This window comes from Achroia grisella, unplaced genomic scaffold (assembly GCF_030625045.1).
Source record: "Achroia grisella isolate CSIRO2021 unplaced genomic scaffold, CSIRO_AGI_Agris_v1 utg558, whole genome shotgun sequence".
In the NCBI taxonomy this organism is placed as follows: domain Eukaryota; kingdom Metazoa; phylum Arthropoda; class Insecta; order Lepidoptera; family Pyralidae; genus Achroia; species Achroia grisella.
Genome location: NW_026712938.1, coordinates 2,349,866 through 2,372,364, shown reverse-complemented (window position 1 = coordinate 2,372,364; position 22,499 = coordinate 2,349,866). Strand labels below are relative to the sequence as shown.

Genomic DNA, 22,499 nt, shown 5'->3' with positions numbered 1-22,499 from the left:
CACAAAAATAAAGTGTACCAACGTATGGCGGTCTTTACACCTCGCGGCGTTATCTACCAGTCAACCATGAGTAACTAGTGCAGAGAAAGATTGTGGGCTCCGCACTAATATAAATAAGACGTACACGTTAGAATAAATAAATTGGACACATATCACTTCTGCATCCCACAGTATTTTTATTTACCTTTAAGAACATCGCTAAGATCAGCCATTCCAGTTCTGACGCCGCCACGCGCCATAATATCGTCATTCTGCGGAGTATCTGGTCTCTGTGGGACATCACCACCGCTGAAGTCCACGTCGACACTGGCTGCCGCACTCGCTAATGCACCGGGTATGTTTTTAATATTGGCAGGTGTCTTGGCATCTCCTTTTCCTGGGAGAGCAACTCTTCGGAGTGGCCCCGAACGGCATTGTTCAGGTGTTAGAAGGGTCACTCGGAGCAACTCACCACTACCTAGAGATAGATTATTTGTTTAGATACCTAACCGCAGAACACACTTTATAACTACTATACATAACAAAAAAGTATATGGTAATAATAGAATATCTTAGGACAATATACACACCCTCTAGGCCCAAGCTAAGCAAAGCTTGTATTATGAGTACTAGACAGCTGATATAAATACATAGATGCATTTTTTATAAATATATACAAACATAGAAAACACCCATTTATATAACACCTGATACAAACAGTCATACTCATTAATAGAAATGTTTGTATCGTGCGAGGAATCGACCGCGACTATTGGAAACAAAGCGGTGTGCAAAATCGCTAGACCACTGAGGCCGTCAAATATTATAATAGATGTATTTATTCATAAATACATGTATTAAAATGTATATATTTATAAAAAAAAGATTATCTAAAGTATATTAAAGTAGTGTTGTATTCTTTTATTAATGATAAATTAATAAATATAGTTGAGAGTTGCCTAGAAAGCCTTATTAACCTGACTTTAGAAACTAGTTGTTTAATTCGACTGTACTTTATGTAATGTACAGTATTTTAATAATTTAATCAAATGTGGTTACTGCTATAACGGGAGCTTTTGATTTTGCCGTAGGGATTACAATTGTAAATTATATGATTATAATTATTGTACATTGTAATTGTACGCTTACGGAGGCATATCATCATCGTCATCAGTATTCACAGTATGTAATAAATATATGATGGTGTTTATGTCTAGCGGCGATAATTAACACTTTGTATAGGTGAACCGTCAGATACCTTGTATTTGAAATAAAATATTTTTTCTCTCGTTTCAGTAATAATATGTATCTACATAAATACAGTGAAATGAACTTCCTCAAAATATTAATTTTTTTTTATAGTTATAATATATAAAATCCTATGCACCTTCACCAACAGCTATAACTCTTGGATGTCTGGAAGCGAGCATTGGTGCAAATGCCACCACCTCGGGATCTAAACTCTCCACCAGTAGGTAGTAGTCAGACACTGCGACGTCACGCAATGCTGTGCGACTACCATCTGAGAACTCCATGTCGATATCCAGTAGACCTTCCTAAAATAAAAATAATCTTTATTAAATATATATTCTATATATTATATGACTATTATTATAGAATATATTCTATGCTTCATTGGGAATGCAGATTCATTATAAGAAGAACGAGACAGAAACTTGCGTATCGCTCTTTTAAATAAACGTTTTTCAGCATTAGGTACATATTTGAGATTTTGTGTCATCATATTATTAAGATTACTTATTAAAAAAGCAAAACTTATGTTTTATTCCAAGTTTCTTGTCAAATAAAATAACTGATACTTCCAAAATTATTAAATATAATTAAAATAAGGACCACGGAATTAGACTACTTAAAATGAATTTAATTCTAAAAATATTTTGTATAATTTTAATGTAGCCATTAGTTACATGCTACGATGACATAGCATTCACTCACTTGATATTGTGCAGTTAGACGTCTTGTGACTGTGGTTTCAGATACATATCCATTTTCTATCGCCGAATCAGGAGATATGTTGAGTTGAAGACCCGATATGACTCTCACTAGTAGCCGAGAGATCGATACCTTATCATTCACTACTCTCACTTCACGGACACCTATCACACGACCTGTAGTGTAAAAGTTCAAAGTTTTGAAACTTATACGAATCCATATATCCGAAACTGTGATAAAAGTTAGAGACTTGATCTCTTTAGATATATATTAAATTATTAACCCATGAGAGAAATGGACGCTGTTTAGAATATAATATAGCGAAAACAATTTAGCCCAAAATATTTAATGTAATATTAAAATATTTTTTTTTGGAAAACTCTATTTAATATTTCCTTTTATTTATTTATTTAGTTGTAAATTATAAATAACGTAAAAAATAAGATGTAAAAAGTAATATTTCAGAATGCCTTTTCTTAGCACGTTAGGCGGCAGACAAAAATTTATACGTAAATAACAAACAATTTAATCTTAAAAATACTACACTATAAGTGATTTATATAATTAAACAGATAGTAATAGTAAGCTTACCAGTTATTGGCGACAGCACTTGCACTTCAGTCCGGCCAGTACTTCTTCCTTGTAAGACGCGACCACGAAGTGAAGCGATGCGCGGGTCTGATACACGCATCAATGACAACACCAGCTCTGTCACCTTAAGCCACGTTCGCCGTGAAACGAAGTACGAGACACGGCCTGAATCATGATCTTTGGCAAGAAATCTCGCGTACACCTGGTGATTAATAAAAATTCTTTTAAAAATCCATACAGAAGTTACACAAGAAGAACAATTACAACTATTTTTACCAATTTGTAATTAGAATGAAAAACGCTTAATGTTCACCCTGATAGAAAGAAAATAGTAACCGTCTTCTATAAACAGCATTTCAGACGTTATAAATTCTACTGAGACCCTACTATGCCTATAGTAGATCGTATTTGCCATTCAGCAGATCGTAGTTGTTATTCCGGTCATATATGCTTACTTTCACTGCCATATCTAATCCTTTAAACCGGAAAACGCTTTCAAAGCAAACTTAGAGGCAGAATTACATGATAACGCGGACTACACACAAAGGTTTTGTCATATATATGACATACATATAAATAAATAAATATGTGAATGTACTTCCATACCTCTACATTACTCTGTTGATATCTAAGCCTGCAAGTGCGTTGATCTGTCAAAGAGTTTGTCCCGTCCGGTCTGGCACCGCCCCAACCGCGCGCGGTCAGTGATCGTCTCAGTCTGTCCTTTGAATTTGATTCGTCTGATACTTTCCATCCTTCGGAAAAAGTATTATTTTATAAGTAAAAAAAAAAAAAACTACTTACTTCATCATTACATAGTATAAAATAAAATCGCTGTCGCTGTCTGTCCCTATGTACGCTTAAATCTTTAAAACTACGCAACGCATTTTGAAGCGATTTTTTTTAATAGAAGGTTTATATATTTAAAATACATGTACGGTAAGCTGGCTCGTCATCTGCCGCTATGTCAGCCCATGTTACACTTCTTACTAGTATTAACTAACATCATCATTTTATCTAACTATTACCTACTAGTTGAATCACGCAACTTCCTCTGTGAATCTAAACTCACAAACTTTGGCTCTTTATAAGAAAATTGATAATGTTTTTATCTCGTTTACTCGGAATGTAGAAATAAGTTTTAGAAATAAATATAGCTTACATGTATATTAGCTAAACTTATAATAATCTAGCAATTTATTTTGTCACCCACCTATTTTACATAGGACATACCTAATGGAAATCCCAGTGATTTACTACACCGACTTAGTTGAAAACGTCGTATTTTCAAATCTGGCATACATCAAAAAACTTTGTGTCAATTTATACCTTCTACCTATATTTATTCTTAACTTTTCTATAATGGAAACATCCATAACAATCCAAACTAATCTAGTTATATTTAAATTCAAATATATTGAGATAAATATTGAGATATCAAGTATTTTTTATTCTATCTGGGATAGCAGTCACGAAGATGTATTTATTCTATTATATTGGAAACTCATTTACTTACATATTATTACTAATGTCGTAGATACAAATACTTGTAAACTAAAGTATCAAAAAATGCACGCATCTACAGAAAATTCAATTCGGTTCGAAAACTTATATTCTCAAATTTGTATAAATATGTATGTGGACCTATAATGTTGACTAACCAGTTTCACCCTATCAGAATAATGCGTTAAGACTCTTAGGACACAGATTCGCTCTTACTTCATATTGGTACTGGTGACAATATTTTTAAAGAATATGTATTCGAAGGTTTACGCATTATAAAACAATTGCGTAATAATATGTCATTACATAATATATTATACATTATCGAAACTACTAGTTAATATTACAAAAGCAATGGATGTAAGTTTTGGTTTTTCATGGTACTGATTTTAAGTAATTTATACAGTAATATATGTAGTTTATAGATCAGAATCCGACATAAGGTATAATTTAAGAAAATATTGTGTAAATTTTATGTGGAAGCCATTAGAGGCAAAATAACAATGTGTAATTTCGTAATATTATTTTATCTGTGGCAGTACTAAATGTATACTATGAAATTAAGAACTTTTATCGATTATATATTGAAAATAGATTAACTTAATCATTTACTCTATTTTATTGGGCTAAGTAGTTTGAAAGTTACAATGACGAAACAAAACATGAAAGTTGCATACGGTCTTGAATACCCAGGGTATTCATTTTGCGAATTGTCAGTTGATCGTAACTAATATTTTAAAGGTTTAAGGACAACATAATCAAATCTTGCATAATTACATAATTATCAGACGAGAAATAATAAAAATGCAAACGCAGACGACGCCGCGACGTCTAAGGTGGCAATGTTCACACAATTATTTTGGATAATATATACCTAAAGGAAATTTTATACAACTGCAACAATCACAGTTTTGTGAATATTAATAAACTAAGAAGTAGTACTAAGATAGTTAACGAATGTACACTCACCTTTAATCTGTGATAATCGATTATCATCGACGTCAATTTCTAGTGGATTTTCCGGCATCCAGACAGTGAAGCGTGCCAGCCCAGTGTACGTTCCATACTTGACAATCACCGAGGCATTCGACGACCCTCGTATCTCTGATCCGTCCACATAAACTGAACTACATGACGATGATACCTAGATAAGATACAGAGGTACGTTACTAAAATATTTTCGGACGATGTCCCTACTTACAGTAGTAGCACTATAAGTCTGAATTCAGATAAAATATCATCTTAACATTTATATTGACCACGCGTCCTGCCTCACAATACGTTGCGAAATTGTATGTGATTGTTGTAACAAAAGCCGTCCAGGGCAGTCCCAAACTTCTATTTTTTCAGTTTCGCATAATATATAGGTACTTACTACATTCATATAAAATAATGTTTTGTTTTCATTCTCTATTGTACAATTTTCATTAAAGGTAATCAAGACGATAAATTAAAAGTAATAGATACTTATACTATATTAAATAAGTTACACATATCGTAAGTCTTTGTGGTTTAGTCGTTCAGCATACCACCTTATTTCTGATGGTTGCTAATTTTGTTCTAGCAAAAAAAATTGTTTATATGAGTTCTCATACTAAATTTGTTTTATGCGTTTCTGTCTACAAGAGTAACGTATCTCCTTATTTTTATAAGTTGATTGGTACCCATTACAACATCTGGTTACTTTAGGAATAAATGGTGCTGTAAATTTTCCAGGCTTATTAATATTATAGGCATACAGAAGATAGGAACGCAGTCAGATTATGCTACGTTATGAAATTGTGATATTGTTACATTTGGAACAAACAATTACCTATATGTTTTGCAATAAGAAGATACGTCATCTAAAATATAATCCCCGAGTACACACTAGGAAAATAAGACTTACTTTTAATACGCTTTCGTCTTCGGAGTGGCAGGAGCTTTGCAGAGTAACGTCTGCAACCTGACCCGCCTGCGACACTATGAGGACCTTCATAGCCTGCGACACTTGCCGCCCAGTCAGCACAGCCGTGTTTAGTACCTCCCAATTCTGTATCGAATAAAATCATTATACAATTTATATAGATCTATACATATAAATACATAATAATATTGTGTTTAGATAAATCAGGCAAAAATAGGATCAAAAATTCCTAGTCTATCATGTTAAACTACTAAAGAGAAAAGCTTTCAAATAAAATAGTTCTGAGGTATCAAAACTAAGTATATATATAACTAGTAATAATTTATTTGCGTCTGTTATATTACAGAAGTAAACATTTTCAAGTCGATTGACAATTCTAATAATATTATTCCAATAGATACTTTAAAGAACGGTATGTAGGTACCTCCATAAAATATCAACAAAGTAACATTCTGAATCTATGCTACTAATTATTGCTATTTCCTGTAATAAGGAATCGATGAGTACGATTAGGTATATAAAAAGTACCTATTACAAAGATAAAAAAGTAATGCACTGCCTACGTACATTTTTCATAATTAACTGTTTCAAGCAAATAAACCCAATTATGATTATTACTACTACACTGGAGCGATCTGTTTGCGTTTAAGTGTCATTAAGTTAGAACTTTCACTATTAACTAACGCAACAATGATGCTTCAAATTCTCCGACTAATTACGAACATACATTAATAGCACTGTTTACACTTCATTACTCAAGCCGGTTTAATTATTCTGCACAGTCGAGGGGCAGATAAGCAGCATTCATTCGTCAGCGTGCGATATGAAGAGGTTCTAGCTTGATAAAGCGCGTCCTCTCTAATTGGTCTACTAATGGTGAGATAAATCAATTGGTATGAACAGTATTAGGGTTGTAACTTATAAGTAAAACTATCTGAAGTGTGTCGATATATAATATTATAGACTCAGTATTGTATCAGATTCATTATTAAGCTTAGCTGCGTCATCATGACTTGCAAATAGTCTCAAGTTATTTAAAACTTACGCGTGGTTTTTCAGAAAAGGGATGCGTTTTTTGTTTCTTGAACATTTATCAGGATTTTTAATTTATATTATACCTACTTGTAAACGTTTTCTTATTAATATAGAATAATAAATATAAAGTATAAGGACATGTTGAAACATTTAATCTTTAAACAGTTTGATGCAAAAGCATCCGAACCCATATCTCTCAGCTATTTAGGGCGCGCTGTCAGATCAAATTATTGGACGGTTACTTATTAAATATTTACTAATTTAGTACACGTTTTCGTCATCAAGCTGCTCACATAGCTACAGTGCTAAAATTGGACGGCTATGTATAAACTCAATTCGACATTTAATGTAATCTAACTAGTATGTTTCCATACATAGGATTCATGATCATAAAATCTCGTGCATCACAAAATAATACTAAATAAAACACAAACTATAATGTGATGCGAATGTGACTACTCTTTTGAAGGTGCACTTTAAATTAAATGCACTGTAAGCTGCAGTTATTTAGTAAGTTGCATATAAAATAGCCGTAAAATATTTCGCTTTATGTGTCAATTTATATTTCTGTCTGAGTGACGGTAGTAGGCTCGCTCTTTACTACAATGGATTCAAATATGCAAATATAAAATATGTGTAACGTTTACCATGACGTTAAAAATTTAACAATGTCTCTGACTACCCTTTCTAGGATGACAGTCGACAAGGTATAATTATATAAATTTATTTATTTTTATGCTTAGTTTTTGCGTTTAGTTACATCAAAGAAGAGCTAAACTAAGCGTTATTTATTTAATTCTAAACTGTAACAATCTGTCTATCACGTGGCGTTCATTATTAATTGGGTTAGGTATATATTTACACAACGCATATATTCAATTAAATTTTGTGGGCTTCGTTAAGCTAAGTTGCTTGTCTCTCACATTACGTCTGAATCGATGAGCAATAGGCTGAAACTATTATGTGACTATTTACGTTTGTATGAATTCACAAATTAAAATATTTTTTCTGTCCCTCCAATCGATCCCCGTTCGAAATTACGACGGCCTGAGCCGAGGTTCGAACTCCTAGCGGTGCCCTCAGACTAAAGTCGTATCCGTCAGGCGGGAGTTGGCCTTCAGCCGCTCCATAAGTCCATCCGCGGGTTTGGAGTGCCATCTGCACTCGCCCCCTACCGTCCGGTGAAGCTGTAAAGGCCAGCTGCAGCCAACAGCATTAGAATAGTCCGAAAAAAAATAGATTTTTTGTTAAATATATTTGGTACAAAAATCAAAATGTGCAATATACAGAAATTAAAACGAATTGCAAATGGTTAACAATAGTATTTAGAAATCATGTAACCTTTTAATTATATACACCCATAACGTTTTAATTATATGTTTAATATAGTTTTTATATAGCTATGCAGCTTCTAAAGAATATAGAGATGTACCTATATACTAGGTACATTAGATAGAGATCTCTATATAATTCTAATCTAATTTGACATCATTACATAGTATAAAACAAAGTCGCAGTCGCTGTCTATCCATATGTATGCTTAAATCTTTAAAACTACGCAACGGATTTTGAAGCATTTTTTTTTAATAGACAGAGTGATTCAAAAGGAAGGTTTATGTATACCCATGCGAAGCCGGAGCGAGTAGCTAGTATTTAATAAAAGTTTCCTTATATACTCGTACTCTCACTCTTACGCGGATCTCTTCAACATAATTATATTTGTACACTTAAACTAGTTACGCCAAAAATTCATAATACAGGCTACGTTTTTTAATACATGTTGTATACTGCACTGGCTAATCTGAAAATTATATTTATTCAAAATATGTATTTGATAGTTATATGTATTTCATGGTACCTTCTTGTTTATATTTAAATTTCTTGTCAATCGTCCCTAATTTATATCTCCGTATTCCAAATCTTTTTCTGTGTATTCTTTTTACCTATATATGTACATATAAAGTAAGACTACAACAATATGCATATTCTAAAATATTTCTGAAAGAAGAAAATACGAGAATTCTTAAGAACATAAAGATTTACCTTAAGAACATATTATTCAAAATTCATCGACTCGAGCCAAAGTAATAGCCGTGGGCGGTTCGTACCTCTTAGGCGCCATTACCACGCGATAAAGGTTCCATTATACAACACTTCATTCATATAACGAGTAATACTATTAAGCCTAACACTAACACACACGATACATCCAAACACACGCCGCATTAAACACGCAGACATTTTTATAGTATAGTAGTTAGATTTTTTTAATGTATTAAATAAATCATTGATACATACATGAATTTATGAATTCACAAAACTTAGACTTACAGTTTTACAATATTTTGTACAATTTGGGAACGATGTACAAAATGTAAAATGTAAATATGATTCAATATTTCAATTCGATTTGTAACAATATAATGTATTCCCTTTGTAAATGAGCGTTTTTCGACGCGGTGATGTGATTTTTACAAAAGTTAATTTTATTTTAATAATATTATAAACGCGAAAGTTTGTAAGCATGGATGTTTGTTACTCTTTCATGCAAAAATTACGGATCGGATTTTGATGAAACTTTACAATAATATAGTTTATGCAACAGAATAATATACCTATAGGCTATAAACATCACGCGAGTGAAACCGCGGGCAGAGCTAGTGTATAATACATTGTTATGTATATAATTTTCAGAGGCGTGACCCACATTCCCCTGGCTACGCCCGTTCCTTGTATGTAATGTAATATAATGTATCCCTTAAAAATGGTAAGAAGACAACAACGTGCTATATCTGATTATGCATTTAAACGGCATCCACTTGGAAGTTTCATTAATGTTAGCCACTTGTCTAGACTCTCGTCTTACGTTGGTATATATTTAGTTAACTATATGACATAGAAACGAATTGCTATATCAATTTAACAATATTTTTTTAATTAAACCCTTTTATTTTATGCTTCATATATAATAGTAACCGGACTTTAGCAAGGATCCATTATCATAAAAACCCTTGAAACTCGATAAAGATATCATTATAGTAATAAAAGGAGCCCCCTTGGTTTCATTAATTGCCGAGAAAATACCTTTTGGTTAATTTATCGGTACAATCGATGTCTCTATAAATTGTTGATTTCGGGCACCTGCTACGATAATAACGACCGAATAATTGAGTGGAGAACTGCGATTGTGATCTTTCACATTTATTTTGTTCAGGCACAGATATTTAAATTTATATCTGTGAATCGGGGTAGCCGGTTTAAAATAATACGGTTATTTAACCGACTTTAAAATGATGACACTTCAATTCTCATGTGCATCTGTTAAGTGGTATCTTCACTAATGCCATAGAATAAATATTACGTAGCTAATACTTAATATTCTTCTATGCTAAACACATTTCTGTTTTTTGTAAATAAATTTGTCTGTTTTATTGTACATCAATACCTACTATGTGTATATTAAGTATGTACGTATTTCTAAAAGATTTTAATTAATTATACAAATTTTTAATAATTTCGATTCGACATACATGTGGTTTGTTTTTTTATTTCATTACTGATATAATTTAAATACACTCACCTTTGAAATAGGTAGCACTGCTTGTATATCATCTTTTTCAATGTCAAGTCGTGTGTTAACTCTGTGTTCATGAGGAGGATCTTCAGTGGTAGACGTTGACGTTGAAGTGGACGATACTCTAGCGGACCAGCTAAGGCGAGCGGTGCCCCGGCCAGATTCACCCTCGGAGCCTTCAGTATCGCTTTCTCCTTCAGCCCCGACTTCCACGAGCCAAGTGAGCACTTCCTCCCATCCGGGACCTCCGGCACCACTGGTTTCTTCCACATCTCTATGTAAAATAATTAGCTTCAGTGAAATAGTCGTAACAAATTACTAAATATGGTCAAATACTTCATTAGAATGTAAATATTTAGGACAAAATGCACAAATTTAATACTACACTACTTATCCCAGATAAGCCTTACAGTTTTTATATACCAAGATCAGAGTATTGATCGCAGATATCGCGGTGTATGCTCATAGTTATTAAATAGTACATACTCGTACAAACTTATCTAAATATAGACAATTTTTTACAGTTTACTGTTTAAAATATATATAAATAAGTCTCTACAGAAGTTCAATTTTATCAATCTATTGTACTTTAATTTCCCAGCAGAATCGAACTGTTATTCAAGCTGACCCACTTCCTATAACAGTGTCGCGGAATGCGAAAAACTCTAAGGCGAGCGTTGAGAAAATAGGAATGGAATAAATCCTACAAGCCCAGTTACATCGCCCTATTGGATTACCCGGATGCATTTTCACGAGCACTGCAATCTCATTTTCTATCTAGCACATCTTTGGACTAATAGTAAACAGAAACTTCCGTTAAGTAAACACACAGGGCCGACAAACGTCACATTCGTGGTCCCATAAGGAAGTATGTTTTTGACACGTGTCTACAGAAATAGTAGACCGTGGGATACATAAAATCGTATATTTAGGTAATATTAAAAAAATATGGAAACGGCCAGTTCCTACTTTGCCTGCTTTAAACAATACTCTTCAATACACGTCTAACATGTGCAGCATATCTTCTTTTGAAAGAATGTAACTATGGTGTTAGAAATCTTTAAATCGGTCTAGTGGTTCTGGAGATTAATCTCCAAATACAATAACTCAGTAATTCTTTCTTTTTTTCAAAACTCACAATATTATAGAACATATTAATTGTTTAATTTTTCTGTTGTATATAGAGAAATTTATTTTAGATATAGAATTATAATACATATTTATATATAAGATATTTTATTAAACGTAGTTTTACGTACTCCCTTTTAGAGAAATGGAGTCTGGAAAACAAGGTGAAATATGATATAGGTAATATAAAAACTTATACTTAAAAATATCATTGTAAACAGCGATTACACAAAAAGCATTTTGTTTCACTACGATTTTGCTAACAGAATAACCCTTCAAGTTGGCAGTTTTCCCGCTCGTTAACTGAAGTTCCAGGTTGAACAAGTATGAACTGTTGTACTCACGTGTCGAGGCCATCGTCATCTCGTAAGGGTTGTTCGAGGCGGGTTGCGGTTACTGTCGCAGCACGAGGCTTCACTTCAGCGGTGACCGCCCAACGAGAGTTTGCTGCAGTCACACCCACCAGCCTCAGTCCTGACTTCACCTTCATTCTGATAAAAATAATTCTAATTATTTTACCTGGTATTAAGAGAACATACAATAGATACAGTAATATAATATAGACAGCGTTTAAAATAACTTATTTAATTTAGTAACATATATATAATTATGCAAATATTTTAGTAATTTTATTTATACATTATTATATGTTATTTATTTGGAAGTTGCTATAAGCGATGTCTGCATATTATATGCAGACATCGCTTATAGCTTATAAACTTATTCATTTTTATGTTTTATTTTAACAGTTCATAAAATTTCTAGCTGCCTACCACGGCTTGGCACGGGTGTACATACATGTATTATACATATAAACCTTCCTCTTGAATCACTCTATCTATTAAAAAACCGTTTCAGCATGCAGGGACAGACAACAACAGCGACTTTATTTTATACTATGTTAAAAAAGATGTTTAATAATATATATTTGTCTTATAATAAATACCGATTAATTAAATATGGGATGTTTATTGTTAAAGACAGTATGTCTCAAATACATGTAATGTTTATTATATCTTTTTGTTTCATGGACATTATATACAATAGTTAGCAATTTCCAATTTAAATGAATTTTCATCCGCATAGAAATTAATTCAGATTTTAATTTATGAATGCATTCATAAATTTTAAGAATACGAAGGAAGTGAAATTATAAATTCATACTGCATGTAACGGCCGCAACAATAAATATCCATTATGCCTTATATGCTAACCAGAGTAGTTATAAATATCCATTTAGGCATATACAGCATAGCATGTATGTACATATAGCAATACAAAGTTATTCCCGCGCCGCCCTCATCGCTCGTATTTCAAAGTACTGATACAGTATAAACTTTAGAAGCAGGTGGCGCATATATACCAGGAAAATGCGCTTTACATAAGCGTGAATCTCGGAAATACCTTTCCGTATCTTCGCTCAATATATACCTCTCTATACCATATAAATCGAGAATTATTGGAAACACGAATATATAATCGTACATTCTTCAATAGATATACAGTTTGAAATATAAGGACACTTTTGATCCTAACGGGAATACTAAAGCCTAATGTTCCGTTATTGAAATTTTAAGGATTACTAATAAGTATTTTTAAAAGATATTTATAAACTGAGTCAATATATATGATCTTGGCTTATAAGATTAGTAATGTCTTGGAAACAACAAGCTAACAGAAGTAACTAATTATTCACTAAAAATTTTTTAAAAACCGCAATTACATAGAGTTTTTGTTTAAAGACATATCAGACTGTGATCCTAGGTGTTATTTTAAATAAAAATTAGCACTTAAGCCATTTTTATTGAGTACTTTATTAGCCTATAGTAGATCCGTTTCATTGCAGGTATTCTAAGCCTTTGCGGAGAAAGTTTTAATTGGAGCTCGGAAACCGACAATGAATAGGTCTTTGAATTCAACCACAATGTGACATTGTTTATAAATAAAGGGTTTATTGTCTATGAAAAAATTATATAACAAAAAAAAATTTTCCCTTATGAAAAACAATGTTTGAAATACCACACACACACACAATCCAGATTCCCCGTAAAATAACCACAAGAATTGCCTGTTTGCGTTAGTTCACAAGTAATAAACCTGTTCAGTTGGGCGGAATAGTAAGTACAACTGCTATAATATAAGAACAGACGACTTGTTTTGTCATCGTTAACATGAAGGGCCTCGTTGAATGAAAATATATTGAAATGTGTGGGTAACATAAACATAAGGTTAGTCCCTGAGAGGCGACACATGGTCAGATAAACTGTTGGACGCAATTATCATTAAACAACCAGATTACTTTAAAGTTAGAAGAAGTTTCCGTATCCGTTTTAGTAAAACTTATAAAATATTAGATATTATTATTTTGTAATACTACAAAACTATTTTGTTAATTAGGTAAAAATCGTTCTTATATATCTATCCATTATATGCCTTTTTCATAGATTATGTGATAAAGTTTTAAAATAATCCGACAATCCTATTCATTTATTCAATAATGCAGCTGTCTGGACTTATTTTTCAATAATACTAAGTGTATTTAAAGTAGATAAAATGGGACACTAACCTTATAACAACATGTCCAATATTATGGCTGGTATCTCGTCGAACAACGAACGGTAGATGCAATCTTGAATGAGGATATAGCGACGCTCGGGGAAGCAAAAGAGCAGCGTCACCAGCTCTTGCTTCTCTGTATCCCGCCCGAGCGCCCGCCAAAGTGACAAAACCCAACGGCCAGGCTGGCTGTACAGAAACCCTGCCGCAAGCTCCATCTCCATTGTCACTGCTACTGGCTTCCGCAGCGCTATAAGCTAATCTAACAGTTCGAGGTGGCCGTTTGCCTTTTCCATCAGCAGGCCACCATGCAGCTGGCACAGTTAACTCAGCTAAACATGCACCCTCTTCTCCCTCAGGTCCACATGTAGCCGTCAATGATCGTGATCCAAGGCTTGCATGTAAAGTTATGCATACTCTTCTCGGACGTGTGGCTGCTCGTCGCGCCCCACCTTCACCACCAGTGTGAAACAACACCCTTAGTACCGGGGAATCTCTTGGTAGCTCTCGGAATACGAGATGGGCTGACACGTCAAGTCTGTGTGCTGTTGCATCTTGTAATTCTAATAATGTTGCGTTTCGCCTAGGGGGTTCTAAAGGATCAGGTACAGCGTACCTGGCCGGAACAGTTTGTTTTGTTGAAAATGGCCCGTATGTGGCGCGAACTGAGGCTGGTGCGGAGCCTTGTAATACTGTAAACCGATCAAGGGATAGTAATGAACCGGGTAGTGCTGTTCCCATAGGCTCAGGCGGCGGACCAGAGCCACTCCATCTAGCCGTGTGCTTCAAGAAGAATCCGCTGTCTTTATTTTCGAAATGAACTTCGACAGCCAGCGCCGTTCCTGCAAAAGAAAAAAAAACTAACTTTATTAAGCGAAAGTAATAAATTTTCTTTATCGATTAGGACTGTGTAGCATTTGTGTAATGTTAAATACTTTATTTTAACATTTAACGAGAGATAAAAGGGCGTCCAAGCAAAATTTTGGCTTGGTTCCAATTCCAACTGCATTTTATGCAATGAAGTGGAACGACTGTAGATCGGCTCCCTTGATGTTTACAAACAAGTCTGCATTTTTGAATTGAACTATTTGTATACGCGATTGATGACTTCATCAAACTTTTATGTCTTTTGTGAGATCGTATACTAACACAAAATGTTTGTTTGTAAACATAATAAGATAGTTGTTATTTGATCTAAGAAATAATATATCATTTGACTACAGAGTGGTATTGCGATATTTTTACATAGAGAAGGAAATAGGTTCAATTATGACGATTTATGCGAAGCGTAAGTATGGGTAATATTCGTCAAAATTAAAGAGGTGAGAATTCTTTTTTGTGTCTATTTCTTGGTCGCGCTTCACGCTTACTGCGGCAGGGCGCGACACGTCATTCATCTCTCATATTGAAACGGGATTTATGTCACGACCAACTTTAGAAAAACTTTTCGTGGAATTCATTATACCTACTTGCAAGTATTTTATGAATATATCTGTACACATTATATACACGAGATATTAATCATGATAAGAGCTCCCGATATTTCGTCACTTAGTTACAAACGTTCTAGTAACAGGGAGATGGCAGTAGACAATTATTACGAGCAGACTAATATGTCATGTCACAACCATGAAAAAATTTTAGAACAATCTCCATGTCTAATGTTATACAGAAATATTTTTTTTTTTAAATTAACAAGTTCTGGAATAAACATATGGGAAAAAAAATTACGAGTGTAACTTTTTTGCTATATACTATGCATACACTTATGTGTATTAACCATCAACAATATACACAAGAATGGTACAAAAGTATATCGGTATGTATATAGGACACTCATACATATATAGTTGGTATATTATATTATGTCTGGTATAAGTTAAGCATAACGTACAGTATTCAAAAAGTTTTATATATCAACATTACCCAGCTGTATACCTAAGTACAGTAGAGGTAGTTAGAAACAAATTTCCTGTTCAGGGTATAGAGTTATTGCTTCATTTGCAAGGAAACGGCACCACTCCGCCAACACGCGGCACATAACCCCGTGAGTGTGGGAAGATAATAAAAGGCTTTAGCACGTGACGCCTTTAGAACAAAGAAAAATTCACTGAGTTTCCAGTTTTCTATCCTTTTTCATTTGATGTAACAAAAGGTGTTATAGATAGATATTCAAATTATAACGTAAGGGATATTCGTTTTTAACATTACCATTTTTATTTGAGGCACACTAGAAACGTGTCTAAAGTCATTTTGCGTTTACCAATGAACGTAAAAATAAAAAGCGCCGATGCTTTTAAATTTGCAACTACATTTTAGGACATTTCAAGTACTTATATATCAAAAGTTACTAGTAACTACGTTACAGTAGTATACGACAACTCGAATCATTTATCAAACTGTTAAGTCTACCCGATTATATTCCGCGAACTGTAAGCCTGCGGGTGACAGTTGTCATTTTATCACTTTTTACTGTAAAAGAACTGTATCTTGCCAAGCCATGTTAGCTTCAATTCTTGAGATATATTCCTATTCTGAATTTTGGGAAAATATATTATTTTGTTATTTCAAAATAAAAAATCAATATGAAACAATTTATATAACAATGTATATATGGTATATTATCCGATCCTGCATCAATGTTCTTTTTCTAATACTTAGTTATTAGTCTACCTACCCTACTGCTACTGTATTTAAAAGTGCAATTATTTTGCACTTTTAAATAGGCATAAAATACCTTTAGAGATTTTTAAGAATCAGATATAATCAGACATTTTATACTAATAAAAATTATATCTTATCATTTCATTAATGAATGAGTATAGTTGTACTTTACGTGGACGGTCAATTTATATTATTAAAAGTATGTACATAATATTAAATCACTGTATTTAATAACAATGTCGGAATAAATATTATTATACGGACCGCATTTCCCTGTTTTCCCATCCACTGCTCCAATGAACAGTGCTATTGAAAACGTGACTCTCCGTACCTGATGGATGGTTTTTGCTGCGCGAAATAAGAATATTTTATAATACAAATAAATGTCTTCCTTTTGTAATACCAGATGGGGTAATTCTAGACGTTTTATTGCTACTCTCTGTTGATACATGTCGGTAATAATAACTAAAATGTGACCACTGTTTTAAAACTTATGCTTGATCATATATTTGAACTTGGTCTATTAATACATCACCAATAGTATCGCATAGAATTCTACTTATTAATGAGCATAAACTTCAGTAGACAAATTTATACGCAACAGAAACTAAAATAAATAATGTTGAAATTTCTCAGCGAATTGTGAATAAATTAATCGATCCGTGGAAACGCATCATAAGGCTGCACTGCAATTTACATTAAATCAAATCAAATTCCTCTAACACATACATTCTAAAATACATAAGTATATATGCTTTTGCCTACTTCACGCGTAAATATCAGGAGAGTACGTACATTGAGTAACATCCAAACACTGTGCTCCCAAGAGTAAAAGCCTTTATTTACATTGGGTACAATTTATTTATTCTTTTCTTATTACTGAACGTAATGAGATGCTGCCTTCCGTGTTTGTTTAGGATTTCGTTTTTATAATGACTACACCATGATGAAAAGCTGGATGTAGGTACCATGTTAATTGTATCACTCAAAGCTCTGTACGGTGTGTGTTTTACATTATACGATAACAAAGTATAAATTAATTTGATCTGATGTAAAAGAGAAACCCGGAACCGGCATATTCATGGAATTATTTAAGTGAGTTTGTCCTGGATACCTATACACCTATGTACCTATATACTTATAGTTAAGTTAAGTTAAGCACATAGTTAAGTTATAACGTAAAATTTTATAGATTTTTTTTATTGTCACTGAATATATTTTTTTAGTTTGTCGTAACGCGTATAAATTATAAATATGTTTTAATAAGTGAGAACATATTACTAGACAATAGAGTATCATTAACATAACATTCCGCATGGTATACATATATACGAGTACAGAGTTTTTTGCAACAATTCAAGTAAGAAAATAAAGCTATGACTCAATTTAATAAGTAACAGAGTACATGTTAGATATAAAGACATTAATACTATTTACAGATAGTACTATAGTATATCTATAGTGTCTATATACAGTAGTACATATACATCTACAAATTATTTAATTCCACATTGACCCAGACGTACTATGTCCGCCCACTACGATGTTTTGATAAAAACAGTAGATATCGGACTGCGGCCACGCCTGGTTCGTATCTAAGGATTAGTTCAGTGGCAGTTATTACATCCCCTGGAGTCAGCCCGCCACCCTCACTCGCCGGCCGAAATCGAGGGAGCGATCGGAAAATGCGATATCAATTCGCGAAACTTCACTTTTTATAACAGAACACGCCGCCATGCCTACGTCCTCGCCATCGTTTAGGAAATTAAAGAGTCGTAGAATATAATAAAAAAGAAAGAATTTGACAAGTCAAAAATGTCTCGCATTCCACAATTAAACAAAAGTACTACGTCTGCTGGTAGGGCTCATAAAATTATACTTATTTGTTAAGAATACCCAAGTAGATATAACCGAACTGAATTGCTCCTGAAATTTGTATAAAACGACTATAAACTGGGAAAAATTGAGGTAAAAGAAGGCCGCGTAAAAAATAATGGCCCTCCCCGCGCGGACGGAGAAGGGTGGACTGCTAAATAAATTGTTTGCCTTTTTCAATTCTACGCAACCACATGTTCTATACAGCTATACAATTATACACACGCTGTACTTAAAATTAATTATTTAACGCTCTGAAATTACTTCTTTTACTTATTAAATAAATAGAAAGGCAAATAAGAATTCAATAAAATAATAATTTAGAAATTTTATGAAGAGATAATTCATACCACGTAATTTTATACACAAATTTATTTATTCATGTAAATTAGCATTTAATATTTTCATCTTGTTATATTTAAATATCTATACATATATTTCTTTTTGTTTTCAGACTTTTTGGAAGATTACTAGTAAGACAACAAGACTCAAGTGAAATAACTTTATGTTTTTTACATATTACGGTTTACACAATTGAGATCTACATTGTTACACCAGTTTTGGTTGTATACCAACGGGTAAATTTTATACCCATAGGTATCTAGGCACGTGTTCGCAATGCCGCAAGGTTATATGCGTGTTGGGCGAAGGGCTGTGTGCTTCAAGATTATAGCGGGCGAGGGAGAGGGTCGTCCAGGGGTGGCGATAACCTTGGAGTGGCATTAAATTACATTTAGTTTAAATGAAATAATAGCACTTGTATTAGCTTTCATTGTTACTTACAAGATTTCTAATTAGAACTTTCTGTAAACAAATAATAATGCAACAGAATTGGCATTAGCTTTGTTCTTTAAAATTTAGATGTGGATCTTTTCACGCAGTTATGGTTTTTTTTATAGTACATTTTCTTTATCAGGCGTATTCATAGCGTTATCAATTGACAAATATACCATAAACAGATGAATTAAAAAAGAACAGTTTTGAACTAATAGACACATTAAACGTTTGTAGATAAAAAACCTGTTTGTATTAAATACTGGATAGGTAGATAACTCTTGAATGGGTAATCAAAAAACGTATACTTCTTATTGTATTCAAGATTTATTCAACGACATCTCAAACATTTCTATATACCTCTTTGTAACGTTTAGACTGTTCCTTACGAGTACATCAAGTCTATAACATTCTATCATACGAACAGACAGAGGTACGTGACTTGCGATAGAATTAACAGATACTATTGTAGCGTTTTGACTATGGAACCTAAAAAGATATGAATATAAAATCAATATTCAAAGGAAATATAGTTGCATATAATAGAAAAAATATTCGTTCCATATACAAATTGTATCTGTACACAAATAAATACATATCGCATATTTTTCTACTTTCGAAAGGTTTCTTGGATTAACCCTCGTTAGTGACATAATGTTCAGCTAGTAATGTCACTCACTACATAGGGAATAAGCCCATGAGCTTATTTTTTCCGAAAATACGTACTTTGTAGGTATAACTGAATAGTTGTCATTTTACGTATTCTCTAACAGAGAATTTTTGCGTTTTATTATGATATTATGAAATTATATATTTCTATACCTAAACAAAAAAAATGACGTTTAGGCTTGTTTTATGATTTATTATTTCATAAATGCAATTTCTTTGGAAAACCCCCATTTCGTGTTAATCGCCCAACAAAGTAACGAAATAAAATTATTCTCATTATATTGTATTACGTATATTGGATCAGATTTTCCTGAACAAACAAACACTTTTCCTCGTTTTACAAAGGCATTTCCAATAATGTTGGAATATGGCTCGTAGCCACAAACCTCGTCTCATTATGACCCATCAATAACTCGACATGGATTCTAAAGCCTTGAGACGACGGTTATTGAGAACAAGCCTTATGTTTGTGGCTTTACTTTACGAGGCAGGCTTGTCACATAGTATTCGTTAACATTGTATTTCTTTTATCATATAAGTTTACTATTTTTCGTGCGTTTTGTCTATTATGATGGATCGTATATTCACAGCTGGTTTGCAAGTAGATATTTATTCGATAAATATTTTTATCGAATAAATATCTACTTTTAAGATATACTTTATTAATACTTAATGTGTCAACATCTGCTTATTTTGATGGATGTTATTTCTACGTTTTCTCATTGATGGCTCATCTGATGGATAATGAAGTTTTTTAGTTTTTAAATATCTCCATTAGATATCACTTTCATTTTGTCAAGATAGTAACTCATATCAGCAAGGATATCGTCATGTGCCACTCGCAAGGATAATTAAAAGGAATAGCATTATATATTCATTGCTATATCATGGAAAAAATAGTTAAGATGAAGTGACGAGTATCAAACTACATAGGTGAGTAACATACGATTAATATCATGTCATCTTTTTAACTGTATACCCTCAATTTTTTTATTATTTTTAACTTTTATAAAATGTATACAACGGCTGTTAATTTAGTTTGAAATCTATTATTCTTTCTTATTGTAATTAGTAGGTAAAATAGTACTGCACTGTGATAAAGAAAAATCGCTTCATATCTACATAAAAATATTGTTATGTAATTAAACGCATTAAGACTTTTTTCAAGCCCTTATTCATATCACCTATATACCGTATATCTTAAAAAGACTCGTCAATTGAAAAAACCAGAATTTCCTTCCATGAATTATAAATCTTTTAAAATGGAAGGTTGCAATGTTTTATACATTTTATCGTGGCTTGACGAGGCACATAGTTTATTTAGGTATACATTAACGAGTTTCGTCAAGTTCAGATTTAATAACGTATAGCGGTTTATATTCAAATAGAGTAGTCTATAAAATTTTAATAAAATTATAATTGCGAGTTTATTTCTCGGGTAATTTTCAAAATACCTAAGGCTGTCAAATTTCCTTGTCATAGACTAATATTCTCCTCATATTGAGATATCCTAATCGATTTTTAATTTTAGAATATGAAATCCTATTAATATTTTACATGGAAATTCATTCATATACCCATACCAACAAGAGATACCGGATTCTGTACGGGAGACGACGCGCAATTAGTTTCTGCAAAAAGTAACTATAACAAAGAACGCAAACGACATTCCTGATTCTAAGTCACCTTCATGGTGCATGTTGAAGCAGTCGTTACGTGAGGGGCATTTTTGATAAAACAACCTTATATGTATCACCATAGAAAAATATTTTATTTTTCTATGTCATTCGAGTTATTAGTAAGTAGTATTATAGAAATTATAACATAAATAACGTATCTACATATATACAATGTAATTCGACGTATCTAATGTAAGATTAATGTACTGGATTTTTTTTCAATAAGTAATTAAAAAATATCAATTCACAAGTAATATGATTTATTGTTAAAAATAAAGTTTTTAATACCTAGATATTTTTTAATTACATATGATATGATAGATCTATGTAACTGAATAACAGACCTATAATATGTATTTATAATAGGATAATAGGGACAAGTTATCTATGTTTAATTAGTTAAGTAAATGTTTTGTGTAATTAATACAAAATGTTTACGTACACAAAACGAGTAATGTATGGCTACGCTGAATTGGTCTTTTGTTTGCAGTAAACACAATAACAGTTCAAACAGTAAGCCGACGGTGGGAGGCCCCAATCATTAATCAGAGTAATTGGGGCCGAAATCGGCACCACTACCTTTTGACTTCCGTAACTCGATACCAAGTACCTA

At 32.8% G+C, this 22,499-nt stretch overlaps 1 protein-coding gene across 1 annotated transcript in view; it reads right to left on the bottom strand.

Annotated features, from left to right (window-relative positions):
• LOC131848413 (transmembrane protein 132E) overlaps positions 1-22,499 on the bottom strand; it is an 85,365-nt gene that overhangs the window by 8,094 nt on the left and 54,772 nt on the right. The window contains exons 2-11 of the mRNA XM_059198255.1: positions 14,236-15,067; positions 12,014-12,160; positions 10,548-10,815; positions 5,915-6,058; positions 4,996-5,170; positions 3,130-3,278; positions 2,524-2,725; positions 1,936-2,108; positions 1,367-1,535; positions 185-457 (exon numbers count right to left, since the gene is read on the bottom strand). Coding sequence (XP_059054238.1) covers positions 185-457; positions 1,367-1,535; positions 1,936-2,108; positions 2,524-2,725; positions 3,130-3,278; positions 4,996-5,170; positions 5,915-6,058; positions 10,548-10,815; positions 12,014-12,160; positions 14,236-15,067 — 2,532 coding nt within the window. The remainder of the gene's footprint in view (positions 1-184; positions 458-1,366; positions 1,536-1,935; positions 2,109-2,523; positions 2,726-3,129; positions 3,279-4,995; positions 5,171-5,914; positions 6,059-10,547; positions 10,816-12,013; positions 12,161-14,235; positions 15,068-22,499) is intronic.